General features: G+C 44.5%; 1 protein-coding gene across 2 annotated transcripts; it reads left to right on the plus strand.

Annotated features, from left to right (window-relative positions):
• Positions 1 to 692: 692 nt before the first annotated feature.
• mtif2 (mitochondrial translational initiation factor 2) lies at positions 693 to 15,925 on the plus strand. 2 transcript variants are annotated; one of them, XR_011695537.1, is made up of 14 exons: positions 693 to 785; positions 2,445 to 2,623; positions 2,865 to 2,988; positions 4,327 to 4,498; positions 5,245 to 5,405; positions 5,561 to 5,737; positions 7,465 to 7,604; positions 7,738 to 7,862; positions 8,794 to 8,998; positions 9,365 to 9,612; positions 10,990 to 11,130; positions 11,931 to 12,095; positions 12,771 to 12,911; positions 14,685 to 14,806. XR_011695537.1 is itself a non-coding variant. In XM_071523701.1 (14 exons), exons 2-14 carry the CDS (start codon positions 2,447 to 2,449, stop codon positions 14,852 to 14,854), a joined length of 2,151 nt encoding a protein of 716 aa, XP_071379802.1. In that variant the 5' UTR covers positions 693 to 785; positions 2,445 to 2,446; the 3' UTR covers positions 14,855 to 15,925. The 2 variants fall into 2 exon arrangements, 1 of the variants encoding a protein (XP_071379802.1); XM_071523701.1 differs by having other exon boundaries at positions 9,360 to 9,612; positions 14,685 to 15,925.
• Positions 15,926 to 18,072: the final 2,147 nt, after the last annotated feature.

The following is an 18,072-nucleotide window of genomic DNA, read 5'->3' on the forward strand; positions in this document are numbered from 1 at the left end:
TAATATAAACATTCTTAAGTAGATCAATTCTTAAAATTCTTAAGTAGACTAAGATGGAAAAAAAACACATTATATAAACAATAATATTAAAACAAACAAAAGGCAACATGGAGAAGAGCTAAAAGAAAACATGAGAAACAAAAACAAAACCAAGTCATTAAATTAAATTTCGTTTTGTTTAATCTCATTTCATTTTATCTAATTTAGATAGATAGATAGATAGATAGATAGATAGATAGATACTTTATTGATCCCGAAGTAAATTGTGGTGTACAGCAGCTTCCAACGTGTGGCTACATTACAGGAAGGTACAGTAAAAAAAATCTTAAAAAACACGATAAGAGACTAAAACAAATAGGAGGAAACAAAGATAAAAACCAGTCCTGCAGAGACTGGGGAAGAAAGAAAGAAAGAAAGAAAGAAAGAAAGAAAGAAAGAAAGTGCCTGAGCACTCTGCAGTATGTAGACAACTATGCGCATACAAAACTGAGTAAACTAAATTTAAATATATAATATATATATATACAAACTTCCATCCATACATCCATACATAATCCATACATTATATATATATATAGATATATATGTACATCGGTGATGATGGTGTTGTACTTCCCCTCCAGACCAGCAGGTGGCAGTGACGCACACACGCTGCGCATGCGCGTCCCGGCCTGTTAGCTGTCATGGCGGCTCCCTGTCAGAGGTTTACTTCATGGTGACAGTGAGCTCCAGACGAACTGTCCGTGTTTCAGGATGAGCTGAGGGAAGAAGCAGGAAGTTTCCAGGTGAGTTTCCCGTCAGACCGCAGCTCGTGAAGCTCTTTGTTCCTGCAGCTCGCGACTCTTCAGCGAGCTTCCCGTGACTTACCCCGACACGGTCTGTTCTCCCGTATGGAGAGACGTCACGCCGAGCTTCATTCAAAACTGTGTTTATTACCTGCTGCCTGGCAGTGACACCCGGTGGAACACAACTTTAAGGCCTTTTCTGAATCGACAGGTGTCACTGATAAATTCGGCCTACATATAATCCACCAAGCAGCTCTCATTTCAATTACATTTCATTTCATGTAGTTGGTTCGGCTGTCATTCCTGCTATCTTCTCCCACCGTGGAGCTCGGCAGCAAACAGCGAACCAACTCCGAAAGTCTTATTTTAACTTAACTGAGTTATGTTTTGTGGATTATCTTCAAGCCGAATTTACCATCAGACTCTAGCGAATCGTCCAAGCTCTTAAGCCTGACGCTCCGCGGTGTGTCCAGTGCCGATGAGCAAGGCAGCAGTGATTTACCAGACTTTTGAATGGAGCGTGGCGTCGCCCTCTGTCCCTACGGTCAAGTGTCAAGTCTCAACACAGCAGTCAAAATACTCCACATGTGTAGTGTTGTAGTGACAGAAATCCTCTGTCACTGCACATTCAGAATGAACACAGGCAGGTGGACTGAAGGCTCTGAACTGCCCACAGACATGAGTGTGTGTGTGTGTGTGTGTGTGTGTGTGTGTGTGTGTGTGTGTGTGTGTGTGTGTGTGTGTGTGTGTGTGTAGTATTGTACATGATGTAAATAATCTAGTAAAATTATGTATATGATGTATAGTATGTACATGTAGTTAATGATGTATATGAAGTATGTAGGCTATATGGCGTAGTATAGGATGTATATGATGTGTGTGTGTATATAGTATATACTGTATATGTAGATGTAATATGTATCTATGAAGTAATGTATTAGGGCTGAACGATTTAGAAAAAATATCTAATTGCGATTATTTTGACTGATATTGCATTTGCGATATGATTTGCGATATTAGAGGGAATGATCATTTTTACATCATTATTCTCATTTTCATTGAAAAACGTATTAAAATGATTATGGTGTGATTTCTGCAGGGATCTGTACCAAACAAAGATGTTTTCTTCAGTCTGTAGAATATGATGTGTAGGCCAGGACATCTCTGCAGCACCACAATATTTACTTTAAAATGATATTTTGACACATTTCACCTTTAACAAATATTGCGCCTCCTGCAATTTGAAAATTGCAGTAGGCCATATTGTGATTTTGATAAAATTTTGATTAATTGTTCAGCCCTAGTATGTGTGATGCTGTGTAAAGCCCTTTGAGACTTGCTTGTGATGAAGTGCGATAGAAATAAACAAGACTAGACAAAGAAAGAGATTCACTTCAAAACACTTCAGCAGCAGGATAGTTTTTTATATCTAGTCAGAATCTGCTTTGTCAGCGTTCCTTTATGTGCTAGAAGTGACTTCCAGACTGTTCCTCCAGACAATGGCAGTGAATGGAGAGAAAAACACACAATTCTCCAGTCTGCTCTACCGGAGCAACAGATCACAGAATCACTGATTTGGGGTTTTATCCTGGAGGAAGAGACACGAGCCAAGACTCTACCAGCGGCACACAGAGCTTCACAGTCTGTTCCTCTCCTCAGATATGAGTGTTGTGGCCCGTCTGGTCCGGAGGGCGCGGCCGCTCGCCCGGCGCGACCCGGCGCTGCTCAGCGGCGTCCTGCCCCCCCTCTGCTCCGCCCCACTGGCCCCGCCCCTCCTCTGCCCCGCCCCCCTGGCCCCGCCCCTCCTCCAGCTCAGCAGGAGCCTCGCCGCCAAACAGGTGAGACGGCTGGATCCAGGTCAGAGAGAGGAGGAGGCTTCACTCTGCTCTGGCTGTAAAATTTTATTTAGATTTTATTTAGATTTCATGATTTAGTTTTCAAATCTCCTCTGGCTCAGGATCAGAATATCGTTCTTCATGATGTTTTGCAGATAAATGTGAAACTGAAACTGAAACATTGTGACATGTCAGCCCGCCCGGCCCAGAGGGGGAACGACTCACTGCTGCCTTCTGTTTCCAGTTCAAAGGTCAGAAGAAGGTTCAGAAGAGCCAGAAGGTCAAACCTAAAGTCGACAAACAGGAAGTGGAGATCAGACAGAGGATGACGGCGGCGGCGCTCGCTCAGGCCATGAACAAAGACTTTGGTAAGAGAAGAGAGACGGACTGCAGAGAGGAGGAGGAGGAAGAGGAGGAGGAGGAGGAGGAGGAGGAGGAGGATGGATGGTGGATGGATGGATGATTATAGATGATGGATGGGATAGATGATGGATGAACGGATGGATAATGGATGGATGATGGATGTATGGATGATGGATGGATGATGGATGGATGATAGATGGATGGATGATGGATGGATGGATGATGGATGGATGATGGATGGATGATGGATGGATGGATGATAGATGGATGGATGATGGATGGATGGATGATAGATGGATGGATGATAGATGGATGGATGATGGATGGATGGATGATGGATGGATGATGGATAGACGATAGATGGATGGATGGATGATGGATGGATGATGATGGCTGATGGATGGATGGATGAAAGGATGGATGATGGATGGATGGATGATGGAATATGAATGGATGTATGGATGGTGGATGGATGATAGATGGATGCATGGTGGATGGATGGATCATGGCTGATGGATGGATGGATGGATGAATGGACGGATGATTGATGGATGATGGATGGATGATGGATGGATGGATGATGATAGATGATGGATGGATGATGAACAGATGGATGGATGATGAACGGATGGATGATGGATGGATGGTGAATGGATGGATGATGGATGGATGGATGATTGATGGATGATCGTTGATGAATGGATGGATGATGATAGATGATGGATGGATGATGAACGGATGGATGATGGATGGATAGACGATAGATGGATGGATGGATGCATGATGGATGGATGATGAACGGATGGATGATGGATGGATGATGGATGATAGATGGATGGATGATGGATGGATGGATGATGGATGGATGATGGATAGACGATAGATGGATGGATGGATGATGGATGGATGATGATGGCTGATGGATGGATGGATGAAAGGATGGATGATGGAATATGAATGGATGTATGGATGGTGGATGGATGATAGATGGATGCATGATGGATGGATGGATGATGGCTGATGGATGGATGGATGGATGAATGGACGGATGATTGATGGATGATGGATGGATGATGGATGGATGATGAACGGGTGGATGATGGATGGATGATGGATGGATGGATGATGGATGGATGATGGATGGATGGTGGATGGATGGTGGATGGTGGATGAACAGATGGATGGATGGATGTATGGATGGATGATGGTGGATGGATGATGGATGATGGATGGATGATAGATGGATGGATGGATGATGGATGGATGATGGATGGATGATAGATGGATGGATGGATGCTGGATGGATGGATGATGGATGCTGACACCACCTGGCTCTGTCTCAGATCACGTGGTGGAGGCGCTCCTGAACACGGAGGCGGACCTGGACTCGTTGGAGCCGGACTCGGTGCTGGAGGAGCGCTGGATCAAGGAGGCGGTGATCCGGTCTGGGATGAAGTTCAGATGGGCCAAACTGAGCGCGAGCAGAGAGAGAGAGAACAGAGACGTGGAGAGAAGGTGCTCATCTGCCTCCTGCCTCCATATGGAAAACACATTATTACAGCCTCTAATATTTTGCTATGTATCAGAAAATATCTCATTACAGCAAATATATTCAGTAATTAATTTGAGGAGGATTTAGTTTAGTTTAGTTTTTTATTTGACAGTTCACTTTAAAAGGACAATTCCATGGTTGCAACACCAATGTACGTGCACAATTAAATTAGGATTAGGATGGTCTGTGTTAAAAGGGAATCAGCTCAGTTTAACAACTCACACACAATTTGGGCATTTTTCTTACTTTAAATATTTTCCATGGTCATTATCTGTACAATAAAACCATATAAACAATCTATGGATGATGATGGATGATGGACGGTTGGATGGATGATGGATGTTGAACGGATGGATGATAGATGGTTGGATGATGGATAGATGATGGACGGATGGATGAATGGATGATGGCTGATGGATGCATGATGGATAGATGGATGATGGATGGATGGATGGATGATGAACGGATGGATGGATGATGAACGGATGGATGGATGATGGATGTATGCATGATGGATGGATGGATGATAGATGATTACTGATGGATGATGATAAATAAAGTTATCATTATTATTCTTGTTATCAGCAGCAGCAGTAGTTCTATTAGTGTTGTACAAAGTAATATTGAATAGTTCCTACATTTGGTTTTTGAGCTGAGTTGAGAGTAAAGTTCTCCGGTTCTGGTCCTGATGCGGTTCTTGTCCCGGCAGACCCCCGGCGGACCCGTCCCGCCTGGAGCCCCGCCCCCCTGTGGTCACCATCATGGGCCACGTGGATCATGGGAAAACCACACTGCTGGACAGTCTGAGGAGGAGCCAGGTGGCGTCTGGGGAGGCAGGAGGCATCACCCAGCACATCGGAGCCTTCCTGGGTCTGATGATGATGATGATGATGATGATGATGATGATGATGATGATGATGATGATGATGATGATGATGATGATGATGATGAGTCTGTCTGTCTGTCTGTCTGTCTGTCTGTCTGTCTGTCTGTCCAGATAAGTAACAGTCAGTTTTCCCCTCCAGTCCAGCTGCCTACAGGAGAGAAGATCACCTTCCTGGACACCCCGGGCCACGCTGCCTTTTCCTCCATGAGGGCCCGCGGAGCCAGCGCCACAGACATGGTGGTTCTGGTCGTGGCGTCGGACGACGGCGTGATGAACCAGACGGTCGAGTCCATCCAACACGCCAGGAACGCCCAAGGTGCTTCTACTGTGTTTCCACTGTGTTTCCACTGTGTTTCTACTGTGTTTTCACTGTGTTTCCACTGTGTTTCCACTGTGTTTCCACTGTGTTTCCACTGTGTTTCTACTGTGTTTCCACTGTTTCCACTGTGTTTCCACTGTGTTTCTACTGTTTCCACTGTGTTTCCACTGTGTTTCCACTGTTTCCACTGTGTTTCCACTGTGTTTCTACTGTGTTTCCACTGTTTCCACTGTGTTTCCACTGTGTTTCTACTGTTTCCACTGTGTTTCCACTGTGTTTCCACTGTTTCCACTGTGTTTCCACTGTGTTTCTACTGTTTCCACTGTGTTTCCACTGTGTTTCCACTGTTTCCACTGTTTCCACTGTTTCCACTGTGTTTCCACTGTGTTTCCACTGTGTTTCCACTGTTTCCACTGTGTTTCCACTGTTTCCACTGTGTTTCCACTGTGTTTCCACTGTGTTTCCACTGTTTCCACTGTTTCCACTGTGTTTCCACTGTGTTTCCACTGTTTCCACTGTGTTTCCACTGTTTCCACTGTGTTTCCACTGTGTTTCCACTGTGTTTCCACTGTGTTTCCACTGTTTCCACTGTTTCCACTGTGTTTCCACTGTGTTTCCACTGTGTTTCCACTGTGTTTCCACTGTGTTTCCACTGTGTTTCTACTGTGTTTCCACTGTTTCCACTGTGTTTCCACTGTGTTTCTACTGTTTCCACTGTTTCCACTGTGTTTCCACTGTGTTTCCACTGTTTCCACTGTGTTTCCACTGTGTTTCTACTGTGTTTCCACTGTGTTTCTACTGTGTTTCCACTGTTTCCACTGTGTTTCCACTGTGTTTCTACTGTGTTTCCACTGTGTTTCTACTGTGTTTCTACTGTTTCCACTGTGTTTCTACTGTGTTTCCACTGTTTCCACTGTTTCCACTGTGTTTCCACTGTGTTTCCACTGTTTCCACTGTTTCCACTGTTTCCACTGTTTCCACTGTGTTTCTACTGTGTTTCCACTGTTTCCACTGTTTCCACTGTGTTTCCACTGTTTCCACTGTTTCCACTGTGTTTCCACTGTGTTTCTACTGTGTTTCTACTGTTTCCACTGTGTTTCTACTGTGTTTCCACTGTTTCCACTGTGTTTCTACTGTGTTTCCACTGTTTCCACTGTGTTTCCACTGTGTTTCTACTGTGTTTCTACTGTTTCCACTGTGTTTCTACTGTGTTTCCACTGTTTCCTCTGTTTCCACTGTGTTTCCACTGTGTTTCCACTGTTTCCACTGTTTCCACTTTGTTTCCACTGTGTTTCTACTGTGTTTCCACTGTGTTTCTACTGTGTTTCCACTGTTTCCACTGTGTTTCCACTGTGTTTCTACTGTGTTTCCACTGTGTTTCTACTGTGTTTCCACTGTTTCCACTGTGTTTCTACTGTGTTTCCACTGTTTCCACTGTGTTTCCACTGTGTTTCCACTGTGTTTCTACTGTGTTTCCACTGTGTTTCTACTGTGTTTCCACTGTTTCCACTGTGTGTTTACTGTTTCCACTGTGTTTCCACTGTTTCCACTGTGTGTTTACTGTTTCCACTGTGTTTCCACTGTGTTTCCACTGTGTTTCTACTGTGTTTCCACTGTGTTTCCACTGTGTTTCCACTGTGTTTCTACTGTGTTTCCACTGTGTTTCCACTGTGTTTCCACTGTGTTTCTACTGTGTTTCCACTGTGTTTCCACTGTGTTTCCAGTCCCGATCATCGTGGCGGTGAATAAGTGTGACAAGCCTCAGGCGGATCCAGAGCGAGTGAAGCAGGAGCTGCTGGCTCATGATGTGGTGTGTGAGCAGTTTGGAGGAGACGTTCAGGCCATCCACGTCTCCGCTCTCAAGGTGACGCACCGAGTCACGAGTCTCTACTGAGTCTCTACTGAGTCTCTACTGAGTCTCTACAGAGCATTAAAGGAATTAAATCAAAGTCTGAAAGTAAGGCGAGAGGCAGAAACAGTAACAGTTGTGTCTGCAGGGAGAGAACCTGCTGGCTCTGGCCGAGGCCACGGTGGCGCTGGCCGAGGTTCTGGAGCTGAAGGCCGACCCGTCCGGCCCGGTGGAGGGAACCATCATCGAGAGCCGCAGCGACAGAGGAAGAGGGTTCGTCTTTTACATTTACATCCTGTCCAATCACAGGACGGTACGGTGTCCCGGGTTCAGACCCACATGCTGCTGGAGTGACAACAAATCCAAAAGAAATCGGCAACACTTTACAATAAGGGAACATTAATTAAGGGTTAGTTAATGCTTAATAAGCATTAACTAACCCTTAATTTACTAATGGTGTTCATGTTAACTAAGGTATTAATTTATACATTATTTAATAGTTTATAAAGATGACTATTAAATAATGTATAAATTAATACCTTAGTTAACATGAACACCATTAGTAAATGATTACCAGACACATTAGTTAACTGTTAATTAAGGGTTAGTTAATGCTTATTAAGCATTAACTAACCCTTAATTAATTGTAAAGTGTTACCAAGAAATCTAATCAGAAAGAGAATTTCCTTACAGGGCAACAGAGGAGTATCACTAATGTAAAGAGTAGTGCTGAAACCATTAGTCGAGTAAACCATTAGTCTATTGACAGAAAATACATTTTGATAATCGATTAATCATTTTAGTCATTTATCTTAACATGAAAAATCATTAAAAAAATACCAAATATTTGCTGGTTCCTGCTTCACAATTGCTAAGATTTGCTACTTTTCTCTGTTTCATATCATTATAAAATGAATACTAGGATCACTTTGGACTCTGGGAACTGTGATGGACATTTGCCATTATTTTTGACATTTTATAGACTAAATGAATAATTGATTAATCGAAAAAAGAATTGATAGATTAATTGATAATGAAAATAATCTTGCAGCCCTAGTAGAGTTTTGCAGGAGCTGTCAGGTTGATTGCAGCCTCCTGCTGAAGTGAAGAGCAAGATGCTGAACTCTCACTGTCAGTCTTGCTGGATAGGAGCGTTAGCTGAATAACTGAAATGTAAACAGTTTGCGGTCGCTCCCTCCGTCAGACCCGTGACGACAGCCATCGTCCAGCGGGGGACGCTGAAGAAAGGCTGCGTTCTGGTGGCGGGGAAGACCTGGGCCAAAGTCCGCTTACTGTTCGACGAGAACAGCCGGGTGGTGCCGGAGGCGGGGCCCGGCGCCGCCGTGGAGGTGGTGGGCTGGAAGGAGCTGCCGTCCGCCGGGGAGGTGATCCTGGAGGTGGAGTCAGAGGTGAGGGGAACGCTTCACTTCCTGTGTGGCCAGAACAAACCAGGATTCTCATGCAGCGCTGATGGGTGGATTTTCTCTTTTTCAGCCCAAACACATAACAAGGCAATATGTTTGTGAAAATACTGTATAGTGTTTCATTAAGTGCTGTACTTTTACAAAATTACTGCTGACACAAAAGTAAAGCGCAATTTGGGTTAGGAGTCACCTTAATATCTTTGCCTATAAATTAGTTCTGTATTTGAGGACAGAATCCTCTGTGGTTTTAAGATATTAACTGTTGAATCTCGGGTAGCAATGTTTTTTTCAAAATGAGCAATAGATAAAAATGTGACCAGCCTTCATCCTGCTGTCGTCCGGGCAGCAAAGAGCGAGGGAGGCGGTGGACTGGCGCTGCTACCAGGAGGAGCAGCAGAAGCTGCAGGAGGAGCAGCAGGCTGTGGATGCCAAGCAGAAACAACACCAGGAGAGCTACAGGAGGGAGAGGGAGGGCCTCGCTCACCTCAGCTGGAGGCAGAGGAAGGCGGCGCTCTACCGGGCCAACAAACAGACAGCCGCCATGAGACCCAGCGAGAGAGCAGAGAGAGAGGAGCTCGCTCTGCCGCTCATCATCAAAGGTAGAAGAGTCACTGTCACTTCATTCACCCAGGCCAGTAAATGTGTTTCCACCTGGTGATAACATGTTCTGTATGTGGATATCTCACCTGGATAAGGAAACTGCTAGGTGTAATGCATGAAATGTAATTCATACAGTGTGTTCACATTACTGAGAAAGTATCTGCCCACAGGGTGGGAACATCAGAGCAGGTACAACCGTTTAGACTGAGGGTAGAACTGTCGTGACCGAGGGTAGAACTGTCGTGACCGAGGGTAGAAATGTCGTGACCGAGGGTTGAACTGTCGTGACCGAGGGTAGAAATGTCGCGACTGAGGGTAGAACTGTCGTGACCGAGGGTTGAACTGTCACGACCGAGGGTAGAAATGTCGCGACTGAGGGTAGAAATGTCGTGACCGAGGGTAGAAATGTCGCGACTGAGGGTAGAACTGTCGTGACCGAGGGTTGAACTGTCACGACCGAGGGTAGAAATGTCGCGACTGAGGGTAGAAATGTCGCGACTGAGGGTAGAAATGTCGCGACCGAGGGTAGAAATGTCGTGACCGAGGGTAGAACTGTCGCGACCGAGGGTAGAAATGTCGTGACTGAGGGTAGAACTGTCGTGACCGAGGGTTGAACTGTCACGACCGAGGGTAGAAATGTCGTGACTGAGGGTAGAAATGTCGCGACCGAGGTTAGAAATGTCGTGACTGAGGGTAGAATCGCCATTAATGAAGGTAGAAACATCGGCACAGAGGGTAGAATCGTCATCACCGAGGGTAGAAACATCATCACCGAGAGTAGAACTGTCATCAAGGGTAGAAACATTGTCATGAGGTTAGAAATGTTGTCACCAAGGGTAGAACCATCATCACCTAGGATAGAACTGTCACCGAGGGTAGAAACGTCATCGAGGGTAGAAATGTCGTGACCGAAGGTAGAATCGGCATTAATGAAGGTAGAAACATCTGCACAGAGGGTAGAATCGTCATCACCGAGGGTAGAAACATCATCACCAAGGGTAGAACTGTCATCGAGGGTAGAAACATTGTCATGAGGTTAGAAATGTTGTCACCAAGGGTAGACAGTTCTACCAACGGTAGAACTGTCATCACTGAAGTCACCTTGTCACCCTCATCACCGAGGGTAGAACCACCGTCACCGAGGGTAGAACCACCGTCACCGAGGATGATGTTTCTACCCTCGATGGCGACGTTTCTACCGAGTTTCTACCGACGTTTCTACCGGTGACAGTTCTAATGAGGGTAGAACCGTAATTGAGGGTAGAAACGTCACCGAGGGTAGAAACGTTGTCGTCAAGGGTAGAAACATTGTGCATTAGGAAGACTTATGAACAGTTCACTTCTGTTGATCCCGACCTTTGCCCTCTCACCTCCAGGAGATGTCGACGGCTCGGTGGAAACCATCTTGAACATCCTGGACAGCTACGACGCTCAGGAGCAGTGTCAGATGGAGGTGGTTCACTTCGGCATCGGAGACATCTCCGAAAAGGACATCAGCATGGCGGAAACCTTCTCAGGTACAGCAGGATGTTTCCAGATGTTATGACCCTTGGTCATATGTGTGGTTTTCCATGTACACTAACAAACTTCAGTCTTAACAGAAGGGTTAAACCTGGCTCCTGAGTCAAGGGTCAGAGGTCACGGCACCCAGACGGAGCTAATTAAAAGTTTCGTTCCAAAATGAGATATCCACCGTTTTAAAAAAGTGACACCCGCTCTCCTATATTGACAGTGAAGCAGATTACAGGTTAGTGTAAGGTCAGGATCATCTGAAGACATTTGCTTACAAAATAATTTGCTTTTTGAGGACAGAATCATTTGTCTTTTCCAATATTTCAGGTTGAATTTCAGATAGCAGCATTTTTCCAAAATGGATATAAAGTGTTTTGCAGTGAATCCTTTATATATCCTTTTAAATATTCCAACACAATACATTAAAAACAGTGAAGAAACAAACTGCTGCATGTGGATGTTTTCCTTTTAATCATTTTCAGGCCAAAAAATAACAAGCAGTCCTCTAGAATTCACTGTTTTCTGTAGCTTTTTATTCTTGTCAGCCTGGAAAAGCCTCTGAAACGGCATCAGACACTAAAACTCAGATTTATAAAACTGAAAACCAGTATAAAAACCAATCAACAACCCGATATAACAGTGTGACCCCAGTGGAAACCAGACTGAAAAACAACATTAACAAACCAGGAAGAAATCAAATTTTCAGCTCATGGAAGCATGCAGACTTTTGTGGAAAGTCCTGGAATTCTTAATCTGGAACCCTGTTCTCCCTCGTTACCATCAACACTGATTCCTCCTCCTGTAGGTTCTATCTACGGTTTCAACGTCGCTGCCAACAAGTCGATCCAGCAGCTGGCGTCCAGGAAGGGCGTCCCGCTCAAACTGCACAACGTCATCTACAAACTGATCGACGACCTGAAGGACGAGCTGAGCGGGAAACTGCCTGCTATGGTGACGGAGAACATCATCGGTACGTAAACTGGTGATGAAAACACTCAGGTCCACATGGAGGGAAGTCAGCTCAGACCGAGCTGTTCATGAGACAGTGTTGTCTGTAGCTGTTGGACCCACAGACAGTCTTGTCTCCAGTCAGCTGTCAGTTGAAGCTCCGCTGCCTCTTGCTGCAACAAAGAGTCCAAACTGTTTGTCAGAATATTCCAGAAAAGCCGTTTGTGTCCCACAGCAGAGAGGAAACAGACTCAGTTCCAGGAAATCACAGAACTATTTTTCTCTGCCGCAGCACAGAGCTGTGGGGTGAAAGTCGGTTCCCGGTTGAGCGATCCGGTTCCGGACGGTCGGGTCGGATCGTAAACGGTAGAGTTTGGTAGAAGACGATCCGCCGAGGGGAAACGGTCGGTGCCGCCGCTTTCCGGGCCGCGGAGAGAAACACGTTGGTCGCTCTCTGGATCGTTTTCACAAACCACTTTTCTGGAATATTCTGATAAACAGTTTGGACTCATTGTTGCAGCAAGAGGCAGCGGAGCTTCAACTGACAGCTGACTGGACACAATACTGTCTGTGGGTCCAACAGCTACAGACAATACTGTCTGTGGGTCCAACAGCTACAGACAATACTGTCTGAGCTACAGGAGGAACAGACTTGTCTCTCTTCCTGCTGTGACCTGTCGTCTCTCTGCTGCTCCAGGCGAAGCGTCGGTCCTCATGATGTTTGAGGTCACTGTGGGAAAGAAGAAGGTTCCGGTGGCAGGATGCCGAGTCCAGAAGGGGCAGCTGGACCGGCGCATGAAGTTCAGACTGATCCGCGGTCCGGAAACCGTCTGGGAGGGTGAGTTAGACCAGAACTGCCTGGGACCTCAATATGTTGTCTGCAACTTCAGTGTTTGTTCTTGCTGCTTTCTTGGCAGCTGTCTCTGAAACAGATTTTAACCTCCGTGGGACTGCCTGCTTAAATAAATGAATAAAACTTGAATGAATCATGAATCATTTGATTCCTCTGCTGCTGAGCGGTCAGTCGGACAGAATATGAGACCAGCAGTAAATTTTTGTGTTTATGTCCTGAACCAAGTTCAGTACAGTGTTGTAGAGTTTGGTGTTAAAGGATCAGGCCGGTGTTTTTTAATACATTTCTAACCGTCAACAAATGCTATGAAAATAACAACATCAACAAAGCGTTTGCTCTCCTCTCGTTACTTTCTGACTTCCCACGTTCCGTTTTTAGCCGTCAACCAGGAAGTCATTGGCTCCAACTATAAGATAAAAACCTTTAAATCCAGCTCACAAAGACATAGTTTACATTTTAAAAATCTCTAACTGTTACCATGAAAAGTCAGGCTGTTGTAGTTTTTACCAAATCAAATTCAAATGGGAACAAATTCTTCATTACGCCGGGGACTATTTTCTGTGCTCCGGAACTACTTTCCTGAGATGGAAAAGTGTTTACAGCCGGCTTATTAAGTTGTTTGAGGAAAAAGTGGTCCGGCCCGGTGCATGGTGATGATGAAATATGCTGCAGAGCAGCAGCATGGCTCTGTGACGGGTTTTAATCCTTTTTTAATACAGTGGAGTTCTATGGCTGCACTGGGACCAGATACATGGACCAGACTTGTTGGCAAAACAAATTCATTGCTGATTTTATTATTTTCATAGGATTTGTTGACAGTAAGAAATACATTAAAAAAACACCAGACTGATCCTTTAAGTGTAGTTGTAGATTTTACATGCCAGTAATTGCTCAGCTGACTAAAATCAGTCATTACTAAACGCAAGGGTTGGACGATTTTTAATTTTTTGGAGTCGATTCCGACTCTGACTCCTTGTAATGGAATTGCCATTCAGTTGCCATTCAACCAACTAACCTTGAATTTCTCCCTCTCCCCTCCTCCCTCCCCACTTGTGAAATGGATCAGACCAAGGCAGTCGATCACAGATTAGTATAGATAGGCCTAAATCAGAATTAATTCATTACAAATCCATTTAAATGAAACAGTTTCTACGATTCCAGAGTCAGGAGTCGACTTTATTAGTAGTGATGTAATCGAGAATCGACTCTTTTGGAGTCGACTCTCCATCTCTACTAAATGCCAACAGTCTCTCTGCCAGATAAACAGATAAACAGTGTGTGTAGGAGACCAGTTCCTCCAGTCACCAGGAGAGACCGGACAATATCTGGAAACTCAATATCTCTCAATACAAAACCTGTCAGTCTGTCTGCTGTCAGGAACATGAATGGTGATATCAGCTCCATGTTATTCTGCTGTCAGGAACATGAATGGTGATATCAGCTCCATGTTATTCTGCTGTCAGGAACATGAATGGTGATATCAGCTCCATGTTATTCTGCTGTAGTAATCACTAATGAGACTCTTGACCATCACAGTTTCACAAGCTCTCCATCCAGATTATATTATTGTCACTTTGTAACGACATTTTTAAATTGTTGTTTACATTCTAGCAGCCAATGGCATCGCTGGAAAGATTTGAGTCTCAGAGATAAACAGAATTCTGCTCAGTCAGACTTTGTTGTCACTGAACTTTTATTGATCACATGGTATCCTGGCTGTATTGATCCTGAACCTCAGATCATGTGACTCGTCCTCAGGCTCTCTGACGGCGCTGAAGCATCATAAAGACGACGTGGCGTCGGTGAAGGCGGGGATGGAGTGCGGTCTGTCCATCGACTCGAGCGTGGAGGTCAGAGCCGGAGACGAGGTCGTCTGCTACGAGGAGCAGGACGCTCCGCAGCGCAGCGCCTGGGACCCGGGCTTCTGAGTACCCATGATCCTCCGCGGCGCACCGCCTGGGACCCGGGCTTCTGAATACCCATGATCCTCTGCGGCGCACCGCCTGGGACCCGGGCTTCTGAGTACCCATGATCCTCTGCGGCGCACCGCCTGGGACCCGGGCTTCTGAGTACCCATGATCCTCTGCGGCGCACCGCCTGGGACCCGGGCTTCTGAGTACCCATGATCCTCTGCAGCTCACTGACTGGAGCGAGCCTATAATGTAAAACTATAATATGTTAATTTGTCACACAAACGTTTCATTCCCACCCAGACAGCTGTGACTCTGAGTGGATGAAGTTGGATGTAAAGTGTGAATCTGTAAGTTATCATGGTGCTTTTTTGATGTAAATGAATTTTTTTTTTTTTTTTTGAAGCATGAATACATCAGATTCACAGCTCAGACTGATGAGTTTCTCCTTCACTGCTTCAGTTCACAGAACAGACCGGAAACATCAGAGAAACTCATCTGTCTGTATGAAGCTTTAACAGGTTTTCACCTGCAGTCAGCTGCTTGTTTCCAGATACAGAAAAATGTGCAAATTACATGTTTTAGACCAGAGATTCTCAACCTTTTTTATATCAAGAACCCCTAGTTTAGTCCACATTAGAGCCACAGACCCCCATTTGATGAGATTTTGTCTCTCGGACCCAAATCTGAGAATATTTCTATTGCTAGATTTGATTTTGTCCAGAACTCCATGACTGTCTGTATTGCAGGTAGAGAGATAACACAGAAACTATGATCAAAATATTAATTCTGCTACATTATCTAATTGTGTTAAATTAAATAATGGTGAAGTTTAACAATTCATCAATTTGCTGGGGACCCCCTCGAACCCCCTCAAGGACCCCTGGTGGTCCTCGGACCCCACGTTGAGAACCACTGTTTTAGACCAGAGGTATTTGTTATGGGCTTTATTTAATCTGCAAATACCTGGCAACCCTGTTAGCAAATATGATTTCCCTTTAAGTTGCTTCAGTCTCCTGAAGTCTCTGCAGATTCATGATGAATGAATGAATGAATGAATGAGTGAACGCTGGTTGTTTTTGTTTCACAGGAAAGTTTTAATGAAATAAATCCAAATTAAAACCTTTTCCTCTTACAGTTTACTAAATCTTCTGTTACTTCAGGAAAAAAAAACCCACATTGCTCATCAGCAGAAGCATCGATAGAGAAAATGATCCTTATAAAAATATCTTTACCTTCTGAACGCTGACAAATGTTCACAGGAATCGAGGCTGGACTCGGTTTGATAAAGTAAGGAACACAAAACTAAATTCATACAGAGACGATGACCGACCCACAGAGAAATTACTTAGTAATATTTGGAAAATATCGATTTGTAATTGGGTCGATCCACATCCCTCCTGGGGAAAACTTTACAAATCAGATTTCCAGGCGGTGAATCAAACTCTTCACTTGCATCCTGAGCTGTTTCCATCCAAGGATTTCTGTGCAAAAATTTAGAAAGTGAAATGGCAAATTTTCTAACAAGTGAGGGAAAAAACACTTGAAGCAGCAAAGTGTTTGGTAAAGGAGCGAGTCGAATACATAATGATGTTGGTCTGAAGTGTTCAGCTCATCGACTCTGCTGCTTTTCTCAGTCTGCAGGTTTGATTCAGAGTCACTTTGCCAAATATTCATCAGTTCTTGAAAGACTGGTGAGTTTATTCTGATGTTCTGTCCACTTCCACCCGGCTGATGAAACACGTTCTGCAGCATCTCTGAGTTTCTGACCTCTGACCTCTGACCTCTTCACTTCTTCTTGGCCTTGCCGGGTTTGGCCAGCAGCGCCGGGTCGATCTGGTCCGGCTTCAGTCCTTTAACAGAGAAGAGCCGGGCGGCGCGCTCCGTCAGCGTTCCCCCGCACTTCAAACCTCTGGACATCAGTTCCACCTTCAGGTTCTCCAGACCCAGTTCCTCCAGTTCCTCAGCAGAACCCGCAGCTTGCAGGTCTACGGGTCGGACCGGTTCCTGAACAGAACCCGCAGCCTGCGGGTCTACGGGTCGGACCGGTTCCTGAACAGAACCCGCAGCCTGCAGGTCTACGGGTCGGACCGGTTCCTGAACAGAAACCGCAGCCTGCAGGTCTACTGGTCGGACCGGTTCCTGCTGTCAGGAGACAGAAAGAAAATGACGGTGAATTTAAACAGTTTTCCAATGTTTGTCATGATTAGTTTTTCCTCAGACTTCAATCAATATCAATTGTTTCCCAAACTTCCTGGAAAGAGGAAGTGGATCCACTCACCGGCTGCTGGGAGGCGGAGCCAGAAGCTTCTGGACCTTCTTCTTCTTCTTCTTCTGGATCTCGTCTCTGTTCTGCTGCACTGGAGCTGCTGCTGGAGGCAGGAGGGCTGAAGAGAGGAAATATAACAGAGACAGAGGAGTGACTTCAGGCTCAGGTCTAAATGTAGAACAGCAAGTCAAGTCAGAACAAATCAAGAGGCCAGTATCAATTTAATATCTTAAAGAAAACTAAATATCTAGGACTTTTCAATGCAATATGGTTTTAATAGGATAAAAACTTGGTAAGAGCATCATGAGTTTGATTTCTATAATCAGTTTCAACTTCAATAAATTCAATCATTCCATACAAATTCAGAAAACAGAATTTAAATTGGAGCAAATCTCTCCAAGCTGTTTCCAGTCTGCCATCACTGTCTATCAGCACCATTTTATTTGTTTACACTGTTTTCAGGGTTCCCACACATTTTCATGGATAAAATTTCAAAACTTTTCCATGACTCTTCAAGGATCCATAATAGAATTTCCATGTAATGTGAGGCGGTGACTCTGAATCAATACCAGAAATTATTACTACACTGGACACATAGGACACACCTCTTTATATTGGATTTCAGTGCTTCAGAGTCACTGCATCACATTACATGGAAGCTATTGAAATAAAAACATGAATTTTCCATAAAAATATTTATAAAAAATAGAAGAAGCACTAAAATCCAATATAAAGAGGTGTGTCCTATTTGTCCAGTGTAGTAATGATTTCTGGTATTGATTTGGAGTCACTGGGTCACATCACATGGAAGCTATTGAAAAAAATGCCATTATTTTTTATTAAAATATGTAAAATCAATAAATTACACATTAGCAATCAAAATAAGTGTGCTACACCAATTCAGTATAATTTTTTAATCATAATTTTCACTAATATTGTCAAGTCAGCATGAAGGTATTGAATGATT

Source organism: Centroberyx affinis, unplaced genomic scaffold (assembly GCF_046629955.1).
Source record: "Centroberyx affinis isolate AG114_WGS23_722 - 3 ecotype Tasmania unplaced genomic scaffold, CSIRO-AGI_Caff_v1 ptg001108l_1, whole genome shotgun sequence".
NCBI lineage: Eukaryota > Metazoa > Chordata > Actinopteri > Beryciformes > Berycidae > Centroberyx > Centroberyx affinis.